The 24,963-nt window shown below is 48.9% G+C and overlaps 1 protein-coding gene across 2 annotated transcripts in view; it reads right to left on the bottom strand.

Moving 5' to 3' along the window:
- Positions 1 to 12,876, bottom strand: part of HSPB7 (heat shock protein family B (small) member 7) — a 71,140-nt gene extending 58,264 nt beyond the window's left edge. Inside the window, exon 1 of one of the 2 annotated variants that reach the window (XM_085609016.1) lies at positions 12,295 to 12,876. In XM_085609016.1, coding sequence (XP_085465142.1) covers positions 12,295 to 12,472 — 178 coding nt within the window. In that variant the 5' untranslated portion in view covers positions 12,473 to 12,876. Of the gene's footprint in view, positions 1 to 12,185 lie in introns of both variants that reach the window. The other variant, XM_085609017.1, reaches the window with a different exon arrangement.
- Positions 12,877 to 24,963: the final 12,087 nt, after the last annotated feature.

Genomic DNA, 24,963 nt, shown 5'->3' with positions numbered 1-24,963 from the left:
TACTCTCCCATTAAGAGAACCCAGTGCCGACTGAGAGGTTCTGCTACTCTCCCTTTCAAATTACAGAAGTGCGGTTACGCAGTATCTAGCCATTTAAAGCAGAAAGGCTAGTAAAAAAATAGGTAGAATCTGAAAAAAGCCTACTTTTTCCCCTTGAAATATAACAGTTAATAAATTAATGAATGAGTTCTCTTTACCCTCCAAACAAGCAAAATGGCTCTCATAGACTGTAATCTAATCACCCGCCTTGCAACCTTACATGCTCTCCAAAAACATTTATTCTCCTTTGATTTAAATGCGATCACATTATAAAGCCTCTCTATTACAACCCCCTTCAAGGCCCAGGAGAACCTTTTTGTGTAGTTATGCTTGCCACAGCCAGTCCTAGAAGAAAGTTCACCTTGCAACACATCGAGAGAATTTCCCCACTTGTACATTTCTGTTTTTTAATATTTTAATACATTTAGGGGCTCATTTATGAGTCCTTGCGTCCCTTTTGTGCCGCTGGTGCGTCACTTTTTGTGGACCTTGTTGCACCATATTTACAAAGTGACGCATCTAGGTAGATGCGTCACTTTGTAAACCCCTGCGCTACATTATACCTGCTTCAGGTATATTGGGGCATATTTACAATAACTGGCGCATCCCTGCATATCAGCAGGGATGCGCCAGTTATTGTGCGCCACAGCTCCGCCACCATGGATGCGCCGCATTTACAATGCGGCGCACCATGGGGCAAAAACGGCACAGATGTGTGACGCATCTGTGGCGTAAAAGTGGCGCATTGCTGGAGTTGCGTCGCAAGCGCAACGCAGCTCCAGCAATGCTCTGGGGGGCCCAATCTTGCTAATGCTGCGTCAATCCTTATGCCTGCTTCAGGCAGGCGCAGGGTTTTGACGCAGCATAGGTCTAAAAGTGACTGAGTGAAATCTTGTAGATTTCACTCAGCCACTTTTAGGAGGCGTTCCTGCGCTGGAACGCCCCCCCTGCGCAGGAACGCCTACGTGTGGCGCAGGGCTTTACAACGTGACGCATCTCCCAGATGCGTCACGTTGTAAGTACCCCGCACCATGGCGCAGGATTTGCGCCGCCGCTGCGTCACAAAAGTGACGCAACGGCGGCGTAAATGAGGCGCAAGGGGCTTGTAAATCTGCCCCAATGTATGCAGGGTGGGCGTTCCCACGTAAGTAAGCATCGTAGAAGTAACGCAGTGAAATCTACGAGATTTCACTGCGCCACTTCTAGGCTGCAAATGCGTCAATATCTTGCGCCTCCCTCACAGCAGGCGTAAGACTGACGCAGGCCCTTTCACATGGGGCTTGCCCCATGTGAAAGGACACATTGCTGGAGTTGCGTCACTTTCGTGACACACTCCAGCAATGCGTCACTTTTGCGCCTACAGATACGTCAGAAATACTGACGTATCTGTGACTCCTTGTGACATGATGCGTCATACTGTAAATATGACGCATCATTGGAGTCGCAGGGAGGGCGCAGTGAAAAGTGACGCATCACTGTTTTCACGCAGTGATGCGTCACTTTTCATAAATGAGGCCCGTAGTATTTTAGGCACTGGGACTCCTTCACAGTTGTGGATAGAAATTGGATTAGTAGTTTTTTGTTCAATACATTCTTATTGACAGTTGACATTGATTCCAATACATAAACTCAAAATATGAGGGAAGAAATTAAATCTATTCTTTTAAATGTCCCCTAAACGCTATGTTTGCATTATTTAAGAGTAGCAAGTATGGACTTAATTTGGGCTTATACTTCAGCTGCATTGGGCTTGGGATGGGTATCAAAATCTGGCAATACTGCTGACAAGCACCCTCTATTTGGCCCCCAATTCCCCCGGGTGGTGAGGGATGTCCTATTGTATCCACCCGGAACCTGCCTTTGGTGCTAAAATGTATCGCTGGTGCTGAAGAGGGATCCTTGTAGCAGAGTTTGCCTCTACTGTCCCTGCCAAGGTGCTCGTGTACAAAAGTGTGCCCTCATTGCCCCTGAAGAGATCCTCCAAGAGGTGTAATGGAGGCCCCCTCAGCCCCCATGGTGCGGGGTGGGGCCCACACCATTCACCTTAACGGGGGCCCTAGGGCTTGCCAGCTGCAAACAAATAAAATATTCATAAGCAGCAAGGCAGTTAGGGAATGGGTAATGGAGGCCCCCTCACCCTAACTTTTGGAGGGTGCCCTGAAGTTTTGTTATGCCATTGTACCCTCTTGCGTCTCAATGTGCCTCTCCTTTCCATGAAAATGCACACGTGCACCTGGATGTACCCCGCACCCGCCCTTGAAGAGAGTTTGTGTACGGGCGTTCTCACATTATTGATAAAGAGCATCCTCTACATGAGTGTGTCCCAGCTGCCCTAAAGAGGTAATCCTGTGCATGATTGTGCCTCACAGTACCTGAAGAAGCATCCCTTTATGTGAGTGTGCCCCCAATGACCATGAAAAGGCACGTCTGAATGTGAGTGTTTCCTTAGAGTCCTTGAAGAGGCACTCCTTTATCTGAGTGTGTCTGTTTCCTAGTTGCTCCTTACGAGACACAGTTGCACCTGAGTGTGGCCACTATGCTGCTGAAGAGGCACTCTTTTATCTGAGTGTCCCTTCAGAGTCCTTGAAGAGGCACTCCTTTATCTGAGTATCCTAATAAAGTCCTTAAAGAGGCACTCCTTTAGCTGTGCGTCCCTTTAGAGTCCTTGAATAGGCACTCCTTTATCTGAGTGTCCCTTAGAGTCCTTGAAAAGGCACTACTTTATCTGAGTGTACCTTAGAGTCCTTGAAGAGGCATTCCTTTATCTGAGTGTCCTATTAGAGTCCTTGAAGAGGCACTCCATTATCTGAGTGCCCTATTACCAGTCCTTGAAGAGGCACTCCTTTATCTGAGTATTCCTTCAGAGTCCTTGAAGAGGCACTCCTTTAGCAGAGTGTTCCCGTAGAGCCATTGAAGAGGCACTCCTTTATCTGAGTGTCTTCTTACAGCCCTTGAAGAGGCACTCCTTTATCTGAGTGTCCCATAGAGTCCTTGAAGAGGCACTCCTTTATCTGAATATCTTCTTAGAGCCCGTGGAGGGGCACTCCTTTATCTCAGTGTCTTCTTAGAGTCCATGAAGAGGCACTCCTTTCTCTGAGTGTCCCTTAGAGTCCTTGAAGAGGCACTCCTTTGTCTGCGTGTCTTCTTAGAGCCCTTAAAGAGGCACTCCTTTATCTGAGTGTGACTAACATTCCTTGAAGAGGCACTCCTTTATCTAACTATTTTCTTAGAGCCCTTGGAGGGGCACTCCTTTATCTGAGTGTCCCTTAGAGTCCTTGAAGAGGCACTCCTGTATCTGAGTATTTTCTTAGAGCCCTTGGAGGAGCACTCCTTTATCTGAGTGTCCCTTAGAGTCCTTGAAGAGGCACTCCTTTATCTGAATAACTTTTTGGAGCCCTGAATTGTCATTTCTTTTCCTGAGTGTCTTCTTACAGCCCTTGAAGAGGCACTCCTTTATATGAGTGTCTCTTCAGAGTCCTTGAAGAGGCACTCCTTTATCGGAGTGTCTCTTCAGAGTCCTTGAAGACGCACTTCTTTATCTGAGTGTCCCTTAGAGTCCTTGAAGAGACATTCCTTTATCTGAGTGTCCGTTTAAACTCCTTGAATAGGCACTCCTTTATCTGAGTCTCCTATTAGAGTCCATGAGGAGGCATTCCTTTATCTGAGTGTCCGTTTAGAGTCCTTGAATAGGCACTCCTTTATCTGGGTGACCTATTAGAGTCCTTGAAGACGCATTCCTTTATCTGAGTGTTCGTTTAGAGTCCTTCAATAGGCACTCCTTTATCTGGGTGTCCTATTAGAGTCCTTGAAGAGGCACCCCTTTATCTGAGTGTCCCTTAGAGTCCTTGAAGAGGCATTCCTTTATCTGAGTGTCCCTTCAGAGTCCTTGAAGAGGCACTCCTTTATCTGAGTGTCCGTTTAGAGTCCTTGAATAGACACTCCTTTATCTGGGTGTCCTATTAGAGTCCTTGAATAGGTCCTCCTTTATCTGAGTGTCTGTTTAGAGTCCTTGAATAGGCACTCCTTTATCTGAGTGTCCCTTCAGAATACTTGAAGAGGCACTCCTTTAGCTGAGTATTCCTTCAGAGTCCTTGAAGATGCACTCCTTTATCTGAGTATTCCTTCAGAGTCCTTGAAGAGGCACTCCTTTAGCTGAGTATTCCTTCAGAGTCTTTGAAGAGGCACTCCTTTATCTGAGTGTCTCTCAGACTCATTTACTAAGCACTCCTTTAGCTGAGTATTCCTTCAGAGTCCTTGAAGAGGCACTCCTTTATCTGAGTATTCCTTCAGAGTTCTTGAAGAGCCACTCCTTTATCTGAGTGTCGTCTTAGAGTCCTTGAAGAGGCAATCCTTTATTTGAGTGTCTCCCTTGAGTCCTTCAAGAGGCACTCCTTTATCTGAGTGTCTCTACTGAGTCCTTGAAGAGGCACTCCTTTATTTGAGTGTCGTCCTTGAAGAGGCACTCCTTTATTTGAGTGTTTCCCTTGAGTCCTTGAAGAGGCACTCCTTTATCTGAGAGTCTCTTAGTCTCATTGACTAGGCACTCCTTTATCTGAGTGTTCCCCTATAGTCCTTGAAGAGGCACTCCTTTATCTGAGTGTTCCCCTAGAGTCCTTGAAGAGGCACTCCTTTTTCTGAGTGTCTCCATAGAGTCCTTGAAGAGGCACTCCTTTATCTGAGTGTCTCCCTTAAGTCCTTGAAGAGGAACTCCTTTATTTGAGTGTCTCCCTTGAGTCCTTGAAGAGGCACTCCTTTATCTGAGTGTTCCATTAGAGTCCTTGAAGAGGCACTTCTTTATCTGATTGTATCTGCTTCCGCGTTGCTCCTTATTAGACACACTTAAACCAGAGTGTGGCCCCAATGTTGGTGAAGAGGCACTCCAGTACAGGTGTATGCCACACGCCACCTAGAGAGGCACTTATGCAACTAAGTGTGCCCCATCTGGCCCTAAAGAGGCACTCAATTACCCTACTTCCCAGAAACAAGCACTGCTTTCTGTGTTTGCCCCCACTGAAACGGCACACCTGTACCCGAGTGTGCTCCTACTGTCTGCGAACAAACACTGCATTCCCTGAGTGCGATTAGACTGTCACAGGACACTTGTGTAAGTAATGTGACCTTCATCATTGCCGGGGAAGGCACTTCTATTCCTTACTGTGCCTGCACTGCACTAAATTACCACACTTGTACCTGGGTATGCCCCCCGCTGTCACTAAGGAGGCAAAAATGTGTCTAGGTGTGACCACATCTCCAACAAAGAGATACTCTTGCAACTGAGTCTGCTGCAATGCCACTGAAGAAATATTCCTGTTGAGCTTCGGCTATCCAGAAAGAGGCATACCAGAACACAAGTTGGTTCCCACTGCCCTCAAAGAGGTGCTTCTGTACCCAAGAATGGCAAGTGGTCCCAAGAAACATCAAGGAACTATAGGGCACCATGTACAAAGAATGCATTAAATAAAATCGGTTGCAATTGCGAATGTATTCTTATTTTGCGAACTTATTTATATATTAATAGGTCTGTTTAAAAACTACAGACACACAGTGGGCCGTAATTCGACATACCTCATAAATATTAATGAGATGGGTCACAAATTGAGACCCACTACGATTGGCCACAATCACAAACATGGTAGCCTGCTGGGATCAGCAGACCACCATGTCTGAGACTGCTTTTAAATAAAGCATTTTTTTTTAATGCAGCCTGTTTTCCTAGAGGGAAAATGGGACAAAGTTAAAAAAAGAAGAAAATTGAAATATTGACAAACTTTTTTAAGCCTACTGTTAAAAACTTTTTTGCACCATTGACAAACGGGCCAGCCATCTTTGGGTGTGTGGTAAAATATGAATGTTTTGCAACTAGCAGTGCATGTCCAAAGCTCTGCTGAGACGAAGCAGCAGATGTAAATAAATATTGATGTACCGGATAGTAACGAGCATAGACTTAAATCCACCTCCTTGCTCTTTAATCCACTAACAGACATTCCCTGCTCTTTTAACTCACTCTTGCAGGTTCCACATTCTCCCTTTATGACAATTTTCTGTGTTTCTCTTCCTTTGTTTTTTGGCTTTGTGTATTTCTCCCTCTCTTATTCTCAGGAAATGTCCGATGAGGAAGAATAAGTACTGGTCCCCAAAAATGAATGCTGGTGGCCCCCACCGGCAACCACCGGCTCATATTAAGCAACGGTAACTAGATTTCAGTCGCAAAACATTAATATATACGTTAATGAATAGCTATTTGGAAGGAACGCCCTTAAATGGGCCCTACCAAATAGCATCCATTAATGTTTACTAAACCATTTAAGGATTTGGAAAACATTTTCCGAACTTTTAAATGTATTGAGTAGATTTTTTAAAGTGTTTTAGTGGGAGCAAACCTTAAGAATTACTGTATGTGAGGTTTTGTTATTCTTAAAGCACTTTGTGCATGAAGCCCTTCTGTCTGTGGGGTGGGAGTGGAGAAATGGAAGGTGCTGAGAGAGAAAAGGGGAGGTCGATAAAGAATGCACTACAATAATATGTAAAGAATATCAAAACAAGCCCCAATAGTCTTTAAATACAAGGTATTCTAGCTGTGAAAATGGTAGCAAAGAGTATAGCAGTAAATGTAAAAGAGTTGAATTCAGTTTCAGCTCGTGTTGACCTTCAGCTGTGATAGTTTGAGGTTATCACAATCCCAATATGAAGAGATATTGGTTGAGTTAGCTCTGAAAAGTGTGCAAATACGCAATCCACGTGTTGGCTGTGGGAAAAAGACATTTTGAAATCAATTTGACAACATAATCATGTTTGCGAATTTGTAAAAAGGAAGAAAAAATGAGGTTGTAACTTAAACAACAAAGTAAGTATTGAAACCTAATGGATATGTCCTGGGTGAAGCTGTTTTTAAAAGTGTGCACATGCATTACGTTTCTATTGAATCTTTCTTGGATATAAAACAAATTGATTTTTGTATGACGTTTTCGTGGACACTGGAATTCATATATGTTGATTTAGAAACTTCCCCCCAAAAAAATTGAATGTACGTAGAAGGTGGATTCCTGCTTATCTTGGGTCGAGAAGCGCAAGGCCAAACATATCTGAAAAATTCAGAATTCTCCTTCTTTACTCTTAGTAAGCATGATCCTGTGTAATATTTTCGCATTCATGCAACACAGTGTTGCAAATTGTCCTGCAGCGCTGCGCTGCGCTGCGCTGCACTCACCAACTTTTGTTAAAGCCGGGCCTTAGTGACCAAAAGCTGGAAATAGAGACTGGGTGACACAGCTGAAACCCGAAGCCCACAATTGTGTATGCAGGGGGGCTATCCAACTGATGTTTGTTTTGGACCCTGGTGAAGACCGTGGCTATTTGATACATAATATGGGCCGAAATGTCAACTAATTCTATGTTTACTCTGAACTCTTTGACCCCCACAGGGTCGGGAACACACTGTGCTATTTATAACATGGCTCATAGACAAGGCCACTGGAATTATGGGGCAGGGGAGGGCCAAATTATACGGTAAGAAAAAATATATTATGTGGCATAATGCGGCCTATTTTCTGATAGTATAACTTTATTATATTTTCAATTTTTATATCTGTTAACACTATCTGTGCATTTGTTGTACCTCATTAGTACCAATTTAGCACTCTAATATAGCAATAAGCAACAGAAATTTGACCAGTCAACCTTTGCAAAGGGCCTTCACCTGAACTGCATGTGTTGCTGCGCTTTTTGATACTTTTGAACCATTTGAGCTAGAAACAAAAAATGTTTTTGTTAAAATCAGACGATTATGCGGCAAATCGCAAATTATGCAAAAATCACCACGTCCGCACAATTGCATAATTCCAATGGGCCTGCAAATAGATAAGTTCCGTCTCAGTCAAACCATTTTTGACGTATATCATAGATCGATTCACCTTGTAAATTTCCCTCTGTTTGTACACATGAGCGCTGCACTTCCCCTTGCAGCAACTTTGAAAAATGTATCTGCCTTACATTATAACTCCTCGATATATAAACTGACTTCATTGTGTTATGGTTCAGTTCATTGTTTGCATGGAAAAGACACGGCCTTTTAAATAACATGCTGACTTGGGAACCTGGTGACATGCTTCAAATCGGCACTTCACTGAACATGGTGTGATTCCTGGCAAATTGCTTAATCTCCATCTGCCTAAAAACTGAAATATATGAAATACTATTACGGAACTGGAAGAAGCGAATCCCCACTTGATGTACATGGTCTTGTATCAATTGCACAAACGTAAGCCCTTCTGTCCAGGTTTCACCATATAGCACAATTCGCCATTTACTTATTTTACTTGCAACTGTATTGTGTCGTGCAGCCTCCTGGTTGCCGGACGCCGCTACACACCCCAGCGTGCGTGCTCTTTAAAAATTCACATTGCGTGCGTCAAAAGACACCCGTGCGCGACCGTGGCCTTGATTATCTCAGACGAGGTGTTAACCGAACCATCAAGAGGGCCGCTAACGTGCACCGTTTGCCCTTCAGTGCCCTCCTAGAAAAGCAAACTGCTCGTGCACCATTCCCTCACTGCTGTCGGGGCCTAGAAAGCAAAAGACACACTACTGATGGACCGTATGCAGAACAAATCAAAACATTCATTCCCAGTCAAGAGATCTGGGTTGAAGCCATATTTTGCTCACCATGCCACCCCAGTTTAACCTGGCCATATGCGAATCAGTATTGATCCTGTGCCTCATGGGAACAGTCCAGACCGAACTGTCAAGCCAGGTCCTCACTGGACCGGAAACAAGCATCATGGGACCGGTTTCGCCCACGCAGCATTTCCTAGGATCCCGCAGCAGAAACACCTGAACCAATTCTCTGCCGGATTTACAGGCAGCGCCCCTGCACCAATCCCTGCAGAATCTACAGCCAGCGGCCCTGCACCAGTCCCTGCAGAATCTACTGCCAGCCGCCCTGCACCAGTCCCTGCAGAATCTACAGCCAGCGGCCCTGCACCAGTCCCTGCAGAATCTACAGCCAGCGGCCCTGCACCAGTCCCTGCAGAATCTACTGCCAGCGGCCCTGCACCAGTCCCTGCAGAATCTACAGCCAGCGCCCCTGCATCAGTCCCTGCAGAATCTACAGCCGGAGCCCCTGCACCAGTCCCTGCAGAATCTACAGCCAGCGGCCCTGCACCAGTCCCTGCAGAATCTACTGCTAGCGGCCCTGCACCCGTCCCTGCAGAATCTACAGCCAGCGCCCCTGCATCAGTCTCTGCAGAATCTACAGCCAGCGGCCCTGCATCAGTCCCTGCAGAATCTACAGCCAGCGGCCCTGCACCAGTCCCTGCAGAATCTACTGCCAGCGGCCCTGCACCAATCCCTCTAAGACCCAAAGTCAGCGCCCCTGCTCAACTCCCCGTAAGACGCAAACCAGGATCCCCTGCACCAATTTTTTCAGGAACCACAGCTAGGGATTCTCTACCATATCTACAAGACACCCAGTACAAGGATTCCCGGCCATATTGCAAACTCCAGCAGCATTCCCTCCAGGATCCTAAAACAGGACTTCTGCGTAATCTCCCACGTGACTCAGCAGCCAGCGCACTGCACCATCCGGTGTAAGACCCCACAGGCAGAGAGCCGCACCTTTCCCTGCAAGGCCCCTCAGCTAACGTCCCTGCACCATTCCCTACAAGTTGCTGCAGCCAGTGCCACTGCACCATTCACTGCAGACCACATAGCCAGCGCCCCTGTACCATTCACTGCAAGACCCCACAACCAACGTCCATGCACCATTCCCTGCATTACCCAGCAGCCAGAACCACTGCACCATTCACTGCAGACCACATAGCCAGCGCCACTGTACCATTCACTGCAAGACCCCACAGCCAACGTCCATGCACCATTCCATGCATTACCCAGCAGCCAGAGCCTCTGCATCATCCTAGGACCCCAAAGCCAGTAGCCTCAGTACCATTCACTGCAGACCCCACAACCAACATCCCTGCATCATTCCCTACAAGACCCCGCAGCCAGTGCCACTTCACCATTCACTGCAGGACCCCACAGCCAACGTCCCTGCATGACTCGGCAGCCAGCACCTCTGCATCATTCTAAGACCCCACAGCCAGTAGCCTCGGTACCATTCACTGCACACGCCACCGCCAGCGCCCCTGCATCATTTCTTACAAGACCCTACAGCCAGCCTCTCTGCGCCATTCACTGCAAGAACCCACAGCCAGAGTGTCTGTACCATTCCCTACAAGATCCCGGAACCAGTGCCACTGCACCATTCCCTGCATGACTCAGGAGCCAGCGCACTGCACCATTCACGGCAAGGTCCCTCAGCCAGCGTCCCTACACCATGCATTGCAAGATTCCACAACCAGCGTCTCTGCGCCATTCCCAACATGACTCGTCAGCCAGCAGCCCTGCACCATTCACCGCTGGATCCCATACCCAGACCTCGTGCACCATCCCCCACATTACCCCTGCACCCAGAGTTGTTATTAGGGCCAACAATCATTCTCAGCCACGGTTTCTAACTGCAACCAGCCCTGCAGTTTCCTTACAGGCAGTATCTACACACCGTTCCCAGCAAACTCATTGCTACAGGCAACTCTGCAGCATTCACTACATTGCACCTACTAAGAGCGTTCCTACAAACATGCATCCCCAGTTCAGCCGGCACTGTTGTTTCTACATCTCACAGAGCTCCAGTGCACCATGCCCTGCCCCTGCGGCTCACTCGGAGGCCGCTCTCGTGCTCCAGTCCTCACAGCTCGGAAGTGTCAGTCCTCACAGCTCTGAGGCCGCTCTCGTGCATCAGCCCTCACAGCTCGGAGGCCGCTCTCGTGCATCAGCCCTCACAGCTCGGAGGCCGCTCGTCTAGTGCTTCAGTCCTCACAGCTCCGAGGCCGCTCGTCTCGTGCTTCAGTCCTCACAGCTCGGAGGCCGCTCGTCTCGTGCTTCAGTCCTCACAGCTCGGAGGCCGCTCTCGTGCATCAGTCCACACAGCTCTCAAACACAACACTCCTCTAATAACTCCTACAGCAGCTAGCACCTATCTAACACTCCCACATCATCCCCTGCAGCTCTCCGAAGACAGCACCGTGGAATAACTCCCACTAGCACCCACAGCAATCCATATAATTTTCTAGTGCTGCTGAAAGACAGCACTCTGGCGTCATCCACTACAGCTCTCTAAAGACAGCACGGCGGCATGAATAACCACAGCTCTGCTACATCAATCTCTACAGCTCCTCAAAGAAAGACAGCTCTCTGGCGTCATACACTACAGCTCTCTAAAGCAGCACTCCTACGTCAGCTCCTCAAAGACAGCACTCCAACGTTATTCCCTACAGCTCCCCGAAGAGGCACTCTCATGTTATACCGTACAGCGTTCCAAAGACAGCACTCCTGCGTTATTTCCCTACGCGTCGCACCATCCTTATAGCTGTCGGGCCTAGAGCCCCGGACCCAATTCACATGGGCACGCCACAGCGGGTGCTCCTACAAAATTACGGCTTCACGGACAATCACGGCTCCAGTACAGACCCCACACCCCTCACTATCGCCAACAACGCAACCGAGTTGCGTGCCAACCACGTGACCCACATGGACTCATCCAATGACCTCTATGGATTCTGAAGGTGGGCAAAACTCTCCAGTGAACCCCGTAGGCTTCTTCTTGCCTCCCAAAAGGTCCCAGAGAGAGATGGGTAATTTTGTGAGCTCCATTGGATTGCTATCAGCCTCTTTGACGTTCAGATGAGTGGAAAATTGAGAGAAACTTACCTCGACACACGAGGGCCCCATCCTTTGGCACCCCAAAGAGAGAGAGAGGAGAGAAAGGCGTACCTGAGTAGCAATAGACGAGCGCTGGGCACCGGCATAGCCACAGTGTTATGGTTCCTACTACAGGGAAGCAAGGGGTCCCCCAGTTTTGGATTGAATTATACAATACTGCAATAATCGGGGTTCGGTGGACACTCATGCCTCTGGACCCTGGTGCCACTGCACCAGCTCCACCAGTGAAAGTTCCCAAAGAGATCAAACGTTTCGCATGAACCTCAGTGGTTCGTTTTAGGGCCTCCAGTCGTTTGAGAGGAGAAAGAAACTTGGCCACCAACCCTAGGGGCTCGTTCTGGGTGGTCTGTAAGTTTCTTATGAAGACTTACCTTTCATTCCAGACTCGCTCGAAGTTTCCAAATAAGACAGCACTTGCCTGTGAACCCAATTGAGCCTAGTGGGGGCGAACAGGCTCTTCCAAATGACACGCAAACTTGCCTGTAAAACCAAGGGCCTCAGTGCGGGGCCTCCGGAAGTTCCCAAAGTCATCGCCAAAAATGCCAAGGGTCTTCTCCATGTACTGATCCCGGGGTGGCAGCGAGGAGGAGGACGAGGAGGAAGAGCTCTGCTTGAAGCTGTGCTCCTTTCGGAAGGCAGAGGTGGATTTCAGGCTCATTGACGAAGGAGGTCTTGGAAGAGATTGGTGAAAAATGAGGTCTAAACACACCGTCGCGGCCGCGATGACTCCGTGAGGTGGCTCTGATCCGGAGCGGTTCCAGGTGGCTGGGCCTCTCTGTACTCTTATAGCCGAGTGAATAAAACACGGGACCGGGCAGCTGTTGGGTTTATAAGGCCTCGCCGGGCAGACATCCAGCCTCTTCTATATTTAGGAGGCCGCTGCATCTCTCAGGCAGCTGTGGAAAGTTTTTGTGATGAGAGGTTACCGGGCGCCCCGAACCGACGCAGGGTGGGGGCTGTGATCTCACGCCGAGACGCCAGTCCAGGCTGCGTCTGTGTAGAGGCCGCGGGCAGCAGGCCTGCCGCCAGGCTCGGCCCACCTCTCCCGGAGCACCGGAGAGTGGAAACTATTTTAAAAGCGTTTGTTCCCGTGAGGTGACCCCGAGCAGTGGCGTAACGAAACGTGAGCCCCCCCCAGCCCCCTGCAAAGTGCATGCAGGCCCCCCACGCTCCAGACCAAGTCCGGAGCTCGCAGGCCACCAGTGAGGGAGGCGCTTTTATTACGGCAAAGGAAAAACGGGTTCTCACTGGGCTCCCTGACGGTGATGTCTAAGACCCAAGCCCCTCGTTTTCCGCCAATAAGGGGTCCTCCTGAAACGAGATTTATACACAACTGTTTCACATACATGTCCATAGCTGCCACGTGTTCATTATGATCATGTGTGACATTTCTTAGTATGCGCACAACGTGCCACTCGCACTTCCCCCGAACACCCCCTCGCCTCCACCGCTTTGCTGCAATGCTCAAGAAGAAATTCGATTCATGTTATGGTGTCCAAGGCACAGCCTTTTTATTTACATCACACAAGGTTATTCATAAGCCAAGGCGAGAAAGAGAATTATTCTCAGTATTCTTGTATTAGTTTACAAAACAAACATTCATAGTCATCCAAAGCAGTAAGGAAGATGAGCGCCAATCCTTAGAAATATCACCTCCCCATTCTAGGCGCTTCCTGCCCATCTTGTTGTGACATCCGCTGCTCGCATTCAGCCAGAAGGCCCCAACGTGCCCAGCCCATTCCTGGATCCATCCAGGACCCCCATGCAAGACCCTGCTGCACCCTTCAATGAGGCCTTGCCAAGAAGATCACTTCACCACTTCAGATCCAGGGCACAGCATAGTGCACCGGCCCACCGCGGTACCCGAACACAGGCAGCCTCCCCAAAGTTCCCGTTACTCCAGTCATCGCAGAATCGTGCCCATGGTGGAACCTGCCAAGATCTTTTGGACCGAATGATTCAGTTTTTCACCTACTCATTCATAGCTCTTACCGGCGCACCCCTGCCCCAGACTGACCGTGGAATGACCTCCGACCACAGTATTGAGGTTTAGGTAAATGGTTTCTTATCCTAGACATAGTGAAGAACAATTCTTCTCCCACTCCTGCCTACCTAATGGGATCTTATCATTCCCCCGCATGAATGGCCAAAATGACTGTTGCAGGGAGTCAACATTCCCCCAAGGCCTTCTTAAGATGCCCAAAGAGGTCCTGCAATCTAAGCCCCCCAGTACCCACCCAGTGGTGCATAAATCCTGCATCAAACCGTGCCTTTTCAAGGCTGGAACCGCGAACTGGCCAGTGCTCATCAACTGTGAAAAAAGAGAGATTTGCTGGTGTTATATACATAACTGGAGGACATTTCCTCACCATTCCCCCAACTAGACCAGATATGGTCGCACATAACGCTCAAAACATGCTGAACGGCATCGGCCCACCCTTTTAACGACCTCCGCCAGTAGTCTCATCCCTGCCGCTGTGGTGGCTACTCCAATGCGGAACGAATGAGAGCTAAAAAGGGACGACTCCTCGCCCAGTAGGGCCAAAGAGCCCCTGCAGACCTGAGTGAATTGGAAACAAGTCATTGGAGTCCCGTCAATGTGCACTAACAGCCTGGAGGATCCACCCCTTGGTCGCTGTAGGAAAGTAGGATCTGCTTCTTATAGTTACCCCCACTTTTTGCTTGATGTGATGCTGTTTTTTACTAGTCTGGCTGGGCGCCTGCTAAACAGGACCCCAGTCTATCAGCTTTCTCCCTAAATTGTTGTGTTCAGTACTTAGGTACATCCCAGATCAAATACTGGGGTACCCTTATAAGTCCCTAGTATATGGTACTCAGGTACCCAGGGCATAGGTACCCCAGAGGTCTCCCATGGGCTGAAGCATGTATTATGCCACCCATGAGAGACCATTCAAAATGTAACTACAGGCCTGCTATTTCAGCCTGTGTAAGTTGGTGCTTACACCACTTACTAAAGATATAGGTTTACTATATCTTGGGTCACTGCACTTAAAACCTTTAACTCACCCCTATAGCAGGCCTTTTGCAATCCTGAAGGCAGGGTACTTGGTTCTAAATGAGAAGGCGCCCCTGAATGAGCAGGTCACCCCTGCAGCCTATTAAGTCCATTCTGCCGGGTTGTCAGTGAAGCAGCCATATACTATATAGAGGGGCATCTTGAAACTGGCTGCAACGAACCCCATCATGTTTGTTATCAAACATGCTGGAATCATACCCCAACACCGTAAACGGTGTGGGGGAAGAGCCCTCTGTTAGGCTCTCCTTGTCCCCAGTGCCAGTCTTCCAGACCCGGACAGCACAAAATGGTTGCTGCAGACCAGAGACACATTTCTGCTCTCCTGCTGCTGAGCCAAGCTCGAGCAGGGGAAGGCAGAACAATAGGCATCCTGTCACAGGGAGGTGGGACCACCTCCCAGATAGGATTTAGTTTATTGGGACCGGGTGGGTGCGCTTGCCAGGGCCAGAAAGTCTGCATGAGTGGCACATTTGGTGTCCCTGTGTATAGTCCAGTTCAAACCAGTTCTGGGAGCCGCTCTAGCGTGAAACTGGACAAAGGACATAGGAGTAACCTCCCCCCTGTCCTGAATCTTCCCAACCCTTTCCTTAGGGTACTTAAGGGCTTACCTGGGTGTAGGTCCCTAGATTTGTCGTGGGATAAGATTCAGAACTGAAACCACTGCACTTTTACCGTCTTGGCACTCTGGACTCCGCTGGACTTCGTTGGGCCTGACTTCGTCTCCGCTCCAGTCTGCTGCATCATATGTGCCTGTGCACCATACAGGATCTGTGCAGGACCTGTGGAACATCCGAGACACTTGAAGGAATATCCCTTGAAGTGAAGGAGTCACTTCCCTGCATTCGCAGGCACCTCAACACTGCTGACTCGTCTGCTGATCCCAACCTCCTGCGGACTCCGAAGGGTTCAACAACACAGGTGGGGGTTTTCTACATCCCTTGAAGCCCGAGCTACCCTCTCACCGAGTTTGAGGCCAGTATAATGCGTGGGGGCTGCATTAATTAAACTCCTGTGCACCGCGTTCTTTTGCAAGTGCAAATGCTTGTTGGCAACTTTGGCGCAAATGCATTGGGCTCCAAGTAGCCCCAACCTCCGGCAACTTCTTCCACCAAGATCTTTAGCCACACTACCTCATGGGCACCGTGGCCTGCTCCTTTGGTGAGCTCCTCGAGGTCCTCTCATGACTCCAGTTCCTCTGGCCTGTGGGTCCATTTGAGGATCATCTTTGCTTCCTGTGGGCATCCCTGATTGCTTGGGGCTTGTCCTGACTCCCCTTCTTGTGGTGAGACCCCTGACCCTTGCTGGTCCCAACTTTATACCTTCTTGACTTCCTGCGTGGATTGCCTTTGCCAAGGCTTGTTGGTGCTCCCGCCAGACACCGACCCCTCAGCACTTGACTTCCTTCGCGGGACAGCATGTATCTGGGTCCTGGTCATCCTCAGCATCACCTGGTCCTCGCAGCTGCAGAGTCAAGGTCATCGTCATCTTTCCTGAAGCACCCAACATTGGAAGGGCATTCATCTTCCAGGGCTCCTGGTCACTCCCGAGTGACATCGACTCTGTCCCCTCTGTTTTCAGGTACTCCTCTTCAAGAATCCACATTTGGATTCCCACAGACACTTTCTCCTCTTCCAGTAGCGGCACTTTCTTGAAGTCCTTCATTGGGTCAGACGGCGGCTTCCGACACCACTTCATCCCTATGCACCTGGCGTCCCTGGTGTAGGTAACGTGGGTACTAGAGTATCCATGGGTAGGGTGGCTCTCCAACCTTCTAACTCCCAAGGGGTTTCTTCAGGGTCCGTTGGGAAGGGTCCCTAATCTTTAAAAATCCATCTGCGACTTGCACATAAAATTGTACGGAGCATGCGGACGTGTACTCACACTGCACATGCTCTCCGTGGGGTCCCTATCTACATACCTTGGGTGGTTCTGTTGGTCCCCGGCGATTCTACATCCTCCTTACATTGTCCTGACTTGAGCCGTGGTTCTTATACCCCTTTCTTAAAATATAGTTTGTCCCCCCTCCCCCGGGGTCCACTGTGTGTAACATGCTATTTACTGCATTTCTAACAGAAGTATTGTGTGCATAGTGTTTATCTCCGTTTTGTAGATACTTGAATATTCTAGAGAGTAATATATAATAAATACATATTTTTATAAATACTTGGTGTGGTTCTTTTTCACCTAATCTCTACTATAAGATTGCATTCTGGTAAAACAAGCTGCTTTACACTCATTTTGGACTAAGCTTGAAGGCTGCTCTCCACAACTTCCACTTAGAGAGCATTCTAAGGTTGTCTAAGACCTCTTAAATAACCATAAGGGTTGTCTGGACTGGTGCAAGGTGTCCACTTAGATAAGTGTACATCATATACAAGGCCAGCTTCTCACAGTCATCATAGAAGGAAATCCCGCGCCAAAACCTCCGGACATAAGAGGTGCCCATGGCAGTGTGGAGGTTCACTCACGTACCCTTCCCAAGCGGGCCTATTTTGTACCTTCTGACCCTCAGGTTGAGAGTGCCTCCCTCTAGAAGCACATCAGACAGCTCAATAACCCCCCCCCCCTGTTCTGCCTTGAAGGAAGCTACCAACTCTGAGTTGCGAAAGGTGCTAAAGAACGCAAGGGTATATGCCAGGCTGAACAATTTTACTTCGTACTGGGACAAACAAATCTGATGCAGCACCTCCACTATTCGTGCTAGCCTAGCCACAGCAACAGGCCTCCTGCCGTCTTCCACAGCCGGGGCGAAGCGCTCCCATCCTCTAACTCTAACGTCCTTGATAGGATCCCTAACTTCTTTTAATTCTGCAAAGAAATGTGATTGTAGACAACTGCCTGAACTAGTGACAATGATTTCCACCCATCCCTCTGCCTAGCCAGAAAGAACAGCACCCCTCTGGGGTAAACCTCTCAATTTACTTGCCAGAACTAAAGGATGAATCATAAGCCTGCCAAGCCTTCTCGTACATACGTTTGGTCTTGGGAGTCAGAGATGCAGAAATTAAGTCTGTGGTAGTGGGGCACCAAGTCTCCACAACTCCTCCGGAAACTTCAACATCTCTTCGTTTGCTTGTGGCCACAGTGCCCTGAACTCTGCCAACTTAGACCGAAACAAAGCATCAGCAATTGCATTATCAACCCCTGGTACATGTTTGGCAGAAAAAGGCACATTATGTGAAGACACAAGCGAATCAGCGCCTTAAGCAACTGTAGCACGAAAGGGCATTTCATGCTCTGGTTATTGATCGCCATGACTGCTTACATGCTCTCTGAACAAAATGTATTCTGCTATTGGCGAATGAGGTGTCACAAATGTTTAACTCAACAATGGTGGGGAACAATTCTAGAAAGGTAACAATGCGTGTGATCCTTGATGCCACCCAATCACCTGGCCAATGTTGCATGCACCACCTGGAGTCCAACACTGACCCAAAAACAATACTGCCCACCGCTTCAGTGTAGAGGGCCACCTCCTTGCTGGACTGTGCTGGTTGCTGCAACAAAAGGGTTACATTGAAATTATCTAAGAAGCCCTTCCATATGACCAAGTCTCTGACTTCTGCAGACAACCTAGTGTGGTGGTGCTTTGCATGAAGGCCAGACATTGCCCTGGCAATATTTGTTAAAAAGGACCTTCTCATGGGAATCACTCTAAGACTAAGTTCAACACTCCCACTAAGGCCTGCAGCTGGTGCAAAGTGACCTTCCTGACTGCTAGACACACATTAGCTGAATCCTTGAAAGCCGCCACCTTGTCCGGAGGCAACCTACACTTTACTGCCACTGAGTCTATCTCAATGCCTAGGAAAGCAAGGCACAATGTGGGACCTTCCATCTTGTCATCTGCTAATGAGACCTCCAAAGCCAGTGCCAGCTGCTGGAACCCTGCAGGGCCCTCCCACATGCTGGATTGCCAGAGGGACCCATAAACATAAAGTCATCCAAGTAATGCACCGCATCATCTGATGACACCAAGTCCCTCACTGCCCACTCAAGGAATCTGCTGAATGTCTCGACCATAGAGGATGCTATGGAGTATCCCATGGGCATGCACTAAACAACAAAACACTGGCCCTCAAAAGTGAAACCAAGTAACCGAGTATCATCTGTATGCAGGGGCAGAAGGCTGAAAGCCACCTCAGTGTATGATTTGGCCATAAGGGCCTCGCTGCCTAAACACTGCAGCTTTGCAATGGCCTAATCAAACGTGGTATATCGCACCGTGCTCTGTCCTTGGTCTAAGCCATCGTTAACGGATGACCAGGTAGGGTAGGACAGATTGTGAATCAAGTAGAATTTGCCAGGTTCTTTCTTAGGGACAAGAACCAGAGGTGAACACGCCAGAGCCGAGCATGGGGGAAAACTGAAAGGTTCCGCAACCCTCCCTGCCCCCACCTCCTTCATGATGTTCTCTCGCACCACTACAGGCTGTTGCAGCACTGACAGTTGGTTCTTGGGGAGAACTGGGGTAGGAGGGGTGTAGAAGGGGAAACAGACCCGATCCCTAAAGCCGTAGTACAGCATATGCACATTTTACCCATTATTAAACTTGCTGAGGAGTTGGGTGAGTACGTGGAAGCGAATGGGTGTAAGCAGTTTTTTAGGGTTAGTTGGACAGACGCCCTTTGGTGTGGATTGCTGTCTCTGTTTCTCATGCTTCTTAAAGCGCTTAATCTCTAGGTGCCATTGGATCCCGCAAAAGGAGCAGAGGTGCTAAAACCTACATGCTGAACCCTTGGTGCATTCCCTCTTGTACTGCCAGCAGGCCAGGTTTTTGTCCTCAGAGCTTTTGTCAAACAGAAAGGACTGCACAGGTGTTGCTGATGACTGGGACATGCTGAACTCAGCATGCCAAATATTTAATTTCCCTCTAGTCCCACGCAATCACTGGCCTGACCGCATTCATCTGTCTAAACTTAACATCATATTGGAGCAAGGCAAAACCTTGGAACTACGAGGCCGCCCCATGTATCAGGGATATATAACCAAATAACTGGGGCACCAGCACTGGGTACTTCTCAGTCAGAATTGCAGCATAAATTGAGATCCCTGTCACCCAGTTTTTGTGGGACTATTCAACACAGACCTTCTTAAGCTTCTGCTCACTCTCCTTCCCCGGCCTGGCCTTGCATGGGACCACCCCCGCATTAATTAAGTAAAAAATATCGAAACATTCAACCTTTATAAATCTTCTCTTTTGTATCTGCAGGGACATGTCATGCAATTGCTAAAGGGAAGGGGGGGGGGGGTCAAAAATAGAGAAGTGGACCCAACAATCATGGGGCTCACCATGGGTGGAGACTGTACTGTACTTTCCCCCGTGGTCACTGGGGAAGTAGTCATCTGTGCCCATACTTGTGCTGCGACCCCCCCTTGGATCCCTGCCGCTACCGCATGGCCTGTTGATTGCATTGGACCCACCCGACTGCGGGGCTGGGACCAGAGGGGAGGCCACTGGCGCCTCCCCCAATGTTGAGGGAGCATGCAGGGAAGAGGTCCCCCCCACTGGCTGTTTCACTGCCGGAGCCATCTCTACCTGCGGTGAACCCACACTTGCTGCCTTAGGGGCGATCACCACTATGATCTGCCCCACCGCAGCCACACTTGTGCTGTATTCCAGCCCCCCTTTTGCCTGGTCCGTGCTGCAGGACACTGGGCCATGTGCGGTTGACTTCCCCACTCCTGCCGATGCTGCTTATGCCTTCGCCCTGGACTTGTCCTGCTGCTCGGGTTGCCCATTCCTATAGCATGTTGGGACCTTCATCTGTCGCTTGGGGGCAGGCGTATCTGGCTGCTGCTCTGTCTCCAGACCACCTGCCAACTTCTGAAGTGCCCAGTACATGCCGTGACGCTTCGAAGCTTTCCGAAGCTCGCCGAGGGTGCGGAATTCCTCCTGTGTCGCCGGGTTCCGGGTGGTTGAGCGTGCCCTCTTTGGCACCATATCGCCGCCCACTACCCACCACTGAGGATAGCGAAGGATAGGTACCTGGCCCTGTGGATGCTAGCTGAAACAAAGGAATCCACATGTCAATCACACCGTAGTGACACTAGCAACCTATCTCTGCCATGACTACCACTGGATCGTTTCTGAATCATTGCATATGAAATTGCTGTGTTGAGCGTTGTGGTGGCAGCATCCTTTTACCCATCATGCCCAGTTGCACCGGCCCCCAACCTAAGGAGAACACCCCGCACAGAACCATGTCACAACCAGGCATTGAAAATACCCCACTGAGTAAGAATCTATGACTTCACTCACTAACGCAAGGACCCTTTAGTAGAAGGGACAAGCCAGAGACTCACCCACTCTGAGCGGCGTGCTGTTAATGCCTCCTACCAATATACCCCCTGACGTACCCCGTAGTTGGAGAGGAGTTGCATTAAGATACCCCTGGACGTACCCCGTAGTTGGAGAGGAGTTGCATTAAGATACCCCTGGACGTACCCCGTAGTTTGAGAGGAGTTGCATTAAGTTGGGCCAATCCCTATGCTCAAACCTGCCTTCCCTGCACTCTGATCGGCATCTGGTGGATTACGCCATACCCCCCTGGTGGCCCACCCTGACCGCCCCTTTCTTTATGTGGTAGAACAGATGCAGCCGCTCTATGCATGCCGGCTAGCCCCACACCTCAGATCCATTTCCTGACCCCCCATGGCCTCCTGGGCCACGATGTGGGTGGCCAGTGTTTGCCCGTGTGTATGCAGAATATTGGACGGGCATGTGAGACTATTGGTCCTAAACCCTGCCTCCGAGCCACAGCTCCTGGCTCGCTACAGGATGACGGCCACAGGCAAGCTTTACACCTCACCAGGGGCTATCGCAGGGCCCTATGCAGGGTGCAGGGCCTCCGGATCAAGGCAACGAGCGCCGGAAAACCGAAGGGTGTCCCGCATGCCGCCTCACCCTGTAGCACGCCGACCCACCACGAAGAGCCCTATAAGTTGTGCTCCCCTAGCTACCGGGGACAGTTGCACTTCCTGTGCTGGACGGGACGCCGGCCCATGGAGTGACCAAGGGCACCCCTCCTCTAGGCGCAGGGGTGCCTGCTCAATGTCTTCGGTGTGACACTTTGAGTAACGCATAAGTGGAACAAAGCAGCTGTGTCCCTGTAACTAGTTACATTTCACAAATGACACATTATTGTGCACTGAAGTGTATGCAAACTTGTCTGCAACTTGCACACGGTTTGTAATAGGATGGAACTGAAGAACTCTGTTGCACCTCATAAACAATGGTAAGGTAAGTTAGAAAGGGAAAGTGAGGTGTGAGCTCACAGTTTAAGAAGATACCTATAGCGCCTAGAAATGGGAGGCCTGTGGTACAACACACTCTATATATAATGTTATTATGGTGTGAGAGTTATTTCCACATTGCAAGTTAGTCTATGAAGCATGAGATAAACCACACAGCCTTGTGCAGCGGTCTGAGACTTCTCTGCATCAAGTTTAGAGCTATTATGCCTGCCAAATGCATTTTAATGCAGTGATGCGGACACAGCACTAAAATGCGTTCATCTGTCCCCTGATGCGTAGTACTTGGCATGGCTGACATGCCAATATTTTAGAAGAGGTAAGTGGGAGATAAAAAAATAATAATCGGGAGAATGATTTTCCACCACTGACTTCTATTGTAGAAGAGACAATTTCAGGTTGGAGGCAGGCAAAATAAAGCTATTTGGGTTTCAAAAAATCAGGAATCACCCGCCTGTATCTGGTTTATAGGCACGTATGTGTTTGAAATGTGTAGGAACATGTGTTTGTTTTCAGATGCCATTAAATTTAGGTTGCCTTGCAGCTGGAAAATCCGCTGACTAGCGCTCACGACTGTGTGAACGTTTATATGTATCCTTCATATTGTTGACAAATACTGGGGGAAGAGATCCTATTGGATCTCAAGCTGCCTTGTTACCAGCAGATCATCATTCGGTAATCGGGATTCTACATGCAGGATTTGGGAGGCCAGAGATTAGTCTTGAAATCGGTAGTCTCCTCCCTGAATCGGGAAGGTTGGCGTGTATGGTTTCAGCTTTGCAGAAAAAGGTTTGTTTCTTCATGCACAGGCCCCTGGCTAGCCTCTATCTGAAAGCCCCAGGGCTCTTAAGTTGCTTTGGGCCACATATATAAAAGTTTTTTGCATTTGCAAATGGTGCGAATCGCTAAATTCGCCCACTTGTGAATGCAAAATGGCCTTTCTGAATGTATGAAAGTCTTTGGGTTTTGCAATTTAGGTAATCGCAATTTTTAGCGATAACCTAAATTGCCAATGCAAACAGGGAATCGTAATTTACGAATCCCTAATGCACATGTAAGAAGCGTTTCCTAAATGCGAACTGTGCATTTAGGAAACACTATTACCATCAACTTATATTACCATCAACTGTAAGTTGATGGCAACCATGTGCAAACTTTGAAAAATGCACAAAACGGCAATTTTCAAAGTGCCATGTAGCGCACACATGCCCTTAGGACATGCATGTACTTTACATGTGCCCATGTTCTTTTTTTGGGGTGCTTTAGGGGGCAATAGGCCCCCGCGCACCTTTGGCTTTACATTAGCTAATTTGCGATTACCAATTAGGTAATCGCAAATTAGCTAATGCAAAACCATTTGCACCTATGGGCCTTTCGACCAATAGGAACGAATGGAGTAATATTACCTCATAGCGATTTGTTATTTACTGAATCGCTATTAGGTAATATTAAGGAATCGCAAAATCTTTGGAGATTCCTAAATAAATAGCATTTTGCGATTACCAAATAGCGATTCGGTAAAAATCGCTATTTGGTAATCGCAAAATGCTTATTTCATACATGTGGGCCTTAGTGCTTAATTTATGCAGGTGGTAGATGCCAGCATTCATTTTAGTGACCTATACTCATTTTTCACTGTCTTTGCCCCAGGGCGAGAGAGAAAGTGACAAAGGAGTAAGAGAGAGATAGGAAAACACTGACAAAGGGAGAAAACGGGTGAAATAGAACCCACAAGACAGAGATAGAGAGACGGGACGTGTATGTAGGGTGGTGGAAGAAAGAAGCTTGAGGCGGAAACAATACTAGGCAGCCTTGGTATTGGGCAACCTCGGTAATCATCAGCACTGGTGGATGGCTTGTTAGAAATACTTTTGGGCCCCTGCACTTATTTTTAATTAAGCACGGATGCTTTGCTTTTGGGTCAACAATGAGTTGTTCTGCAACGGCAGCACTGTTTTGTAAGCACACGCTCCTTGCTTCACTCTTCAGTACTGAAAAGGCCCATGGGCCGAACGACATGTATTACTAGTCAGAGTCTTTAATTTCCATGCTTTGAACATTCCAATTATGGGTTTATTTACAAGCAATTTAAAGTGAAGCACAGAAAAGAAAAACAGAATATCACACTCGATCTACGCAATTACAAACAGAGGAGGATGCGTCATTGCGTTGGTGACAGAATTGGAAAGCGGGAACTGAGCCAGGCTGGGGACATTATCACATGTTGATTAGCTGTTAGATGTGCATCATGAAATCATTAGGCATGGGAAAAAAACACACAGGCTGACAGAGGGAAAAAATCAGAAACAAAGGTGCCCATTACGATGGCGGGCAGACAGGGAGCCAGGGACTGACCGCCGAAGGTGCGGCGGTCCCGCCAGTGGCATTAGGATGCGCCCGCCACACTGGCGGGTGCATACCGCATTTTTAACATTGCGGCGGGCGGTGCTGCAACCAGCACCCGCCGCAATGTGAAAAATGCACGTTGTGCATTTGAATGCACAACGTGACAGGCACCACGCGGTGCCTGCCACCTTGTGCATTCACATGTAGGGGGTACCATAGGTACCCCCCAGTGCACCCCCCATCCCCAAACACCCTGGGGGCCAGGCAGAAACAGCATGCCTCTCCATGGCAGCAACGCCCGCCATGGAAAGGCACGTCTCCGCATTCATCCTAATATGGATGGCGGTGTCTTGCAGACACCGCCACTATATTGGAACCCTTTTCCGCCTGGTCGCCTATCCGACCGGCGGAAAACCGACGGACGGTCTTTCCGTCCGCAGAGGTCCCCCCCCCCCTGCCATCGTAACATGGCGGGGGGGAAATGGTAGGTGGGCGGTGGGAATTGGTGGGCG

Source organism: Triturus cristatus, chromosome 1_2, assembly GCF_964204655.1.
Source record: "Triturus cristatus chromosome 1_2, aTriCri1.1, whole genome shotgun sequence".
NCBI classification, from domain to species: Eukaryota; Metazoa; Chordata; class Amphibia; order Caudata; family Salamandridae; genus Triturus; species Triturus cristatus.
The sequence above is the reverse complement of the archived record's forward strand: the minus strand, read 5'-3'. Positions and strand labels throughout refer to the sequence as shown.